At 40.3% G+C, this 6,499-nt stretch overlaps 1 protein-coding gene across 2 annotated transcripts in view; it reads left to right on the top strand.

Annotated features, from left to right (window-relative positions):
• Nucleotides 1-3,259: 3,259 nt before the first annotated feature.
• Nucleotides 3,260-6,499, top strand: part of BCKDHB (branched chain keto acid dehydrogenase E1 subunit beta) — a 65,889-nt gene continuing 62,649 nt past the window's right edge. For both annotated transcript variants that reach the window (XM_063312737.1, XM_063312745.1), the window contains exons 1-3: nucleotides 3,260-3,569; nucleotides 5,355-5,432; nucleotides 5,972-6,040. In XM_063312737.1, coding sequence (XP_063168807.1) covers nucleotides 3,437-3,569; nucleotides 5,355-5,432; nucleotides 5,972-6,040 — 280 coding nt within the window. In that variant the 5' untranslated portion in view covers nucleotides 3,260-3,436. The remainder of the gene's footprint in view (nucleotides 3,570-5,354; nucleotides 5,433-5,971; nucleotides 6,041-6,499) is intronic.

The raw sequence follows: 6,499 nt of genomic DNA, 5'->3' as shown, positions 1-6,499 counted from the left end.
GCTTGTGCAGGACTCCTCGCCAGCCCAGAGTTTTATCTGGCTCAGTTTATTATTATTTAAAGTTAATTCTATATGTGCTCCAGTTTTTACTGTGTGTACGGTTTTCATGAGTACTGAGCATGCACACATGCACACACCTTAGAGTGGACCTAGGGTCAGAGTCCTCCCTTTTACTCACTATACACAATTCTCAAGACCCAATTAGTTTCTGTCCACATTCATCCCCACCACTATCAGTTCATCTGACAACCATCCATGCTATGTGTTATCCCAGCAGGATCATACTCCCCTAATACCATGTAAATGGCTGTGCTTTGTGGAAGAAAACACTCGAGTCCATATTACCAAGCAAAATTATTTATTTTGAGCTCATGAATTGAGAAGGAATTCCTCACTTCTCTCTGGGTTGTCCTAACTTCTGATTAAAAGTCTATTGAAATTACGTATTTATACTTTCAGCTCTTAAAAGTTAGCAAAAATCGAGCAAAAATTAGGAAAATCCCTTCATTATCTTGCTTCTCCCTTTTACAATACATAAATCACTCTTTTCTGATTTTAGGCAGTGTGTTCTGTCCTCCCTTCCCTTCTCAAAGATGACAGTCAGGAATTAAACATATGTACCTAAAATAAAAATAGCTTTGCTCTTAATGTATGTATTGCTGCAGTTCAGAAAAGGAAAACAAGTTTGGGATCAATGGGCTACTGATTAAACAATTAGGACAGCGTTAATTTACCATATACTTGATGGTAAACAGATTCCTGTATCAGTTCTTTCCACATATTCAGTATATTAATTTTTTTAATGTAAAGACATTATACAGTATATTTTACCCATCTTTTCCCTTCTGATGCAGAGGAAATCATAAAGAAGTATATTTATGTTTGGACAATCCAATTATATTATTGTGCCTTAATAAGTCATAAGGTGTCACCATCGTTTCCTTTAATTAAAAATTTCCACTGCTATGAAAAATATTCAATTTATCAATTCAGAATTTTCCAGTAAGGACAGCTTTAACTCAATTATGAATGCAGTTTATGCCATCAGCAGTTCCTGAAGGCAGGTTTTGAAATATTTCCTATAATTTATGTCTTTATCCATGTGGAACAAATATGATTGAGGATCTCCCTATTTGCTTCACTGCCCTATTTTTGCAAGGCCTTGGGAAAAAATTCAGTCACCTATCTAGCAGGACAAAATTTATTGATAGATCATTATAAAATCATTTCCCTTTTTCCCTTTCGTCATTTGCTAAAGATTATGTTCTTGGGGCTACAACTGGGTTGAGTTTGCAGCTGTTTCTCGAAAGAAATTTGTCCATGCTGGTACCTGCAAGCACAGTCTGTCTGTCTGTTTATCAATCTATCCTGTTTATTGCCTTGTTTATTCATTATTATTCATTATTATTCATTTTAGAATTTGGTTTTATTTTAAAATTTTGGTTTGTTATGGCATAAATGCTTTGCAAATAATAGTTTGTAGTTACCAACTGTGGCTTCTGAGTTGTCTTCAAAGGAAGCCCCACATGCAGTGCATTGCAGTACTCCAGAGATCGCATGATGATGGCATGAGTTACAGCTGCCAAGGCTTCCTGCTCCAGGACAGGCTGTAACTGGGGTACCAATCAAAGCTGGGTAAAGCACCCTTGCCACATGTCCACCTGCTGCTCAAGCAGAAGCCATGATCCAGGGGGACCCCCAAGTCACAGACCTTTCATGGGAAGCCTGACCCTGTCCAGAGCAATCACAGAACCAACAATTCTGGAGAGATGAGATGTTTATGGACAAACAGCACTCTGTCTTGCTAGCATTTAATCTGACTTGGGTGTCTCTGTCCCAGTCCCCCACAGCCTACAGACATTGGCTCAAGACTTCCACAGCATCTCTGGCTCAGCCTGGGACAGCAATACCTAGTTGAGTACCATCAAGTGTGCTGATGATACCTCACCCCAAGCTGAGGGATGAAGTTCTAGAAGTTTCATACAGATGTTAAATAGCAGGGAGAAGAAAAAGGTTGAGATGTTTCTTAAGTATGGAATAACACTGGATAACAAAGCTGGCCTGGACTGTGATCTTACCACAAGGAATAATGCCTGTAATGGAAGAATAATCTGGGCTATATGAACCAATAATATAGCCTTGGCCCCATCTTCCAAAATTACTACATTACTTTGGGCTAAGTATTATGCATCTCTCCCTATCAGCCACAGTAGCAATTAATAATCACTGTTACTTCTCCAGCAATTAATAATTGTTCTACTACATGCTACACAGATTAACCACTCCCTGCTTTAGTTTAGTTTAGTTCATGCAAACCCATGGGCAACGGGGACAAATGAAGACATTTGTGTGGCATCATCATATAAATGCTATGCTTTGTGTAAGATGTTGAAACCCAAGTACCTAAGGGTAGCATTTGCCTGATGACAACACTGCACATATATTTCTGGCATCGTTGCAGTTTGTTGTAGATGTTGCTGTGTGTAGTTAATGATTCGATGTGTTGTGTGAACCCAGTTGTAAACCATGGGTAACTTAGCCATGGGAATATGTGTCATGTGAGTACAGTATGTATTTTCCAATTACAGGATACAACAAAAATCAGGCCACCATCTAAGATCTGGACTGACATACTTCCTGGGTTATACTGCACAACAAATACATATTATGGCAATGTGAGTCTACACATTGCAGTAACCCAAACCCATTGGGCTCACTGCATTAACTAGCTATCCAGGTTTTCAGCCAGGAGCCTTCTTTTCTGGAGAGTTTGACATCTTTTGTATGAAAAGCATGTGCTTTGCCAGGAAGATTCGATCTTTCCTTTGTATTCGAAATATTTTTTTCTCTGCATGGTACAATTAAATCAACCACTTTTCTTTTGCGCCACGTCACAAGACAATTTGTGAAGGTCAATTCTGCCTTCTCCTTTGGGATAGGTGATTGGAAGGCACACATCTATGCTACCCAACTGCAGCCTCCACAACATCTCCGTATGGTGATTGCTTTCGAGTTATACTTCTGGCAAAGGAAAGTATGCCATCAATACGACCTTATACTAATGGTACTAGCTATCAAATTAAAACCCGAAGTGTAAAACCAAAACAGATTCTCTTCATCCTAGATATGCTCCGCCCAACTATACACCTCGTCTCTCACCATCTGGTTTTTCCCCCAACAGCGTATCAACACTCGTCTTCTGCGCACGCGTATAACAACCCAGCACCCCTCGTTCTTAAAGGAAGGCTCGCTCCTTAAAAAGTACCCACCGCCCCAGCTGGCAGGGTTTCGATTGGTTTATTCGCTCTTGGCGCCGCCACCAATGAAAGGAGCGAGCGCGGGTCCCCGCCTCTCCGCAACGTGCTCGCGCTCGTTCCAGTAACAAGACCCCACCGCAGCAGAGGCCTCAGCCGCGCGTTTTTCGCGACTGGCCGACATGGCATTTGCCGGTCTTGGGATCCGGAGGGCGGCGGTCTTCACCCTTCGGCTCCGTCTCACTACGGGGTCTCCACCCCGCAGGCGCGCGGCGCATTTCACTTTCCAGCCGGACCCCGAGCCCACCCAGTATGGTGAGCACTTTAGTCTTCCTCGCCCGGGTCCGTGCTGCCGTCGTAGGGAGCAGGCGCCGCTCTCGTGTCTCCCGGTCTCTTTGCAGTCCCTGGAGTTGAGGGGAAACGAGTCAGCCGGAGTGGAGTCCCCCGTTGCTCTGGTTTTCTCTCCAGGCCAGCTGACTGAGGTGGTGGGAAGGGAAGCAGCATTTCTGCAAGTGTGGGACTGGCTTTTTCAAATGCTTCTGGCGCAATAGGCCAGGGTCTTACGAAAACGGCGACCCCGGTGTGTTGATTTCTGCCTGTAAAAAGACTTGGACGCGAGTCAAAAAGTACTTCCTCCCTCCTTACAGCCTAAAATAAAGTTTTCACCACCTCTGTAGATGCAGCCCCTAATGTGGGGAAAATGGTACAGATAAGTGGTGATCGTTGAGGAAATAATGTGGGACAGCAATATACTAAGCTGATGGCACTTTCGAAGTGCCTGATTAAAATGCAGGTTGTCCCTTCTCCTTGTCATAGGTTATTTAAAGTAAGGAGAGAAGAAGGACTTTTGTGAAGAGTTTTACTGGAGAGGAAACTAAAGTGAATGCCGTTTGTCATTCATAGCTGAGGCCTTGCACCTTCTGCAGTGTGTTGCAGCACTGGCCTTTGTAACTGCAGACAACTACAGTCTTGCGCCATTGTGTCTCTCTCTGTTTTCTGCCCTCATCATGGCAGGTTGATGTTTCATTTTGACAAAAGATTTGTTTTTCTTCATTGCTTTGAATATGGAAAAAGCATGAATGGTATTATTGAAAAACCACTTTAGATAGGAGTGAAAGTAATAAAATAATACCTTGTTGTTAAACAGACATACATATGTGTACTAATTGAGGCTACCTTTAAAATGTCATAATTCCTGTTCTGGGACTTCAATCGAGTACTGGTCCCACTGTGCTGTGTTGTGCAGATGGCTGCTTAGTTCTTCTGAGGATGTTCCTCTTCATCTTCTATCTAGCCCAGACTTTCTCAACCTTTTGACCCTGGAGGACCCCTTGAAATATTTTTTGAGGCCTCGGGGAACCCCTGCACATTCAGGCTCCAATATAGGCCAGAAGTTACAAAATTGTTATATCTGTTTCATGTGTAGGCCTGCATATATGCATTAACAGTGTTCTTAAACTAAAAATAAAGAATGAAACTTACCTCTTTAATGTGAAGTTGCCTGAATTTGAAATAATTTTTTAAATAAATCGTGATCTCCCAGGGAACCCCTAGTGACCTATCGCAGAACCCTAGGGTTCCATGGAACCCTGGTTGAGGAACCCTGATCTAAAGTATATACCACAGCTTAGCCCATCGTGTTATGCTAACCAAGCCATAGAGTTGACACATCTATGATCTCAGAAAAATAAAGTTAAAGGAGTAAACCATAATTATATTAATCATAATAAGAGTACTGTGAGAACATGGGCAGCAGAGCAACCAGCAAAATGTTCTAATAAATGGAAAGGATCTTTTAATCTACAGGAAGCTTTTGATTTCAGGGAACTTTTATTTACTAGCTGACCAGCAAAGGAGATGATTTTTGTGGATTTCCCCTTCTGTATTCCCTCAAATGGTTACTTACTCATGATTAAACAGACACAACCACTGAGTACATACATTAGTGATGTATGCATTGGAAAACAAACAGATGGAAATATGGGGTTCCACAAGTCTTAAAGCTTTCCAAATGGATCATGCTGTTTTTGTATGGTAGTAATTAGCAATTCGTTAAATTAAGTAGTTGGCCTTGTTTAACCAAATAATCTCTCTTCACAGGCCAGACACAAAAAATGAACCTTTTCCAGTCTATAACAAGTGCCTTGGATAATGCTTTATCCAGAGATCCAACTGCAGGTATGTTTTTATGCTTTGTTATTTAAGGCGAGTCTTTTGCTTGGAGCCTCTTCAGTTGAGGATACTCACTGTCACACAATTCTAATGCAAACATGACTGTTAGTATGAGGATGCTTAATTAGCATCTTTTCTCCCTTATATCCTTTTTGGATGGTAAAAGGATTCTATTCAGGCTTTGACTTTTGCTTCTAGATGTAGCTTCTCTTTGAAGTTTAAAGCTTCAGTGTTGTGTGCTGCTAAATTAATATAATTTTATGTGCTGGAAAAAAGTTGAAGATAGCCTTTGTTGCTAAAATCAGGAAATTAAGTAAGTTGAAAAAATACTCCTTTTAATGGAGACAGATTTCTTTCATGGCTTGTATAAATTGGCTAGTCCCTTTCACTTCTAGTATTGTTTATGAATGGTGTTCTTTGTTCTTATCACTCATCAGATTAATATTATATAAAGAAAAGCATGAGCAGTAGAAAAAGTCAGATGAAGGTGATTTAACAATCCATTTTCTTTCTGAACAACTATTTGATTCCTAATGTACACGCAGTAATATTTGGTGAAGATGTATCCTTTGGTGGAGTTTTCAGATGCACCGTTGGCTTGAGAGACAAATTTGGTAAGCTCACAACTTAACAGTTCATCATATCTCATGTTACATTATTTTTATAAAATTTTGTTTTTCATTTTGATAAAGATCTCACTGTTTTATTGTACAATAATTAAACATAATTAACAATAATTAAAAATTGAACAAGATTGTTGGTTAAAACCATAATTTTATATAACATTAGAGCAGTTACTGGGATAGCTGGCGTGCATTAGGGAAAAATGTCCTTGCAAACAGATGTTATTTTGCCATCCAGAGCCGCTTTGGAGTTGGGGGGTATCTAAATCTAATGAAATAAGTAATTGATAAATTTTCTAATTGTTGATAAAAACAATTTTGGAGTGCACTTGATCTAAGTGTACATATAATGGGTGTTGGTGCTACAGTGTGCGAGGCATTCTCAGAAGAATATAAGGATGGCTTATATGGAAAATAGTATGGTCCCAAGTTTAAGATCTTGTGAATAAT

The sequence above is a fragment of the Candoia aspera genome, chromosome 1 (assembly GCF_035149785.1).
Source record: "Candoia aspera isolate rCanAsp1 chromosome 1, rCanAsp1.hap2, whole genome shotgun sequence".
NCBI classification, from domain to species: Eukaryota; Metazoa; Chordata; class Lepidosauria; order Squamata; family Boidae; genus Candoia; species Candoia aspera.
This window is presented reverse-complemented; position numbering and strand designations above follow the sequence as displayed.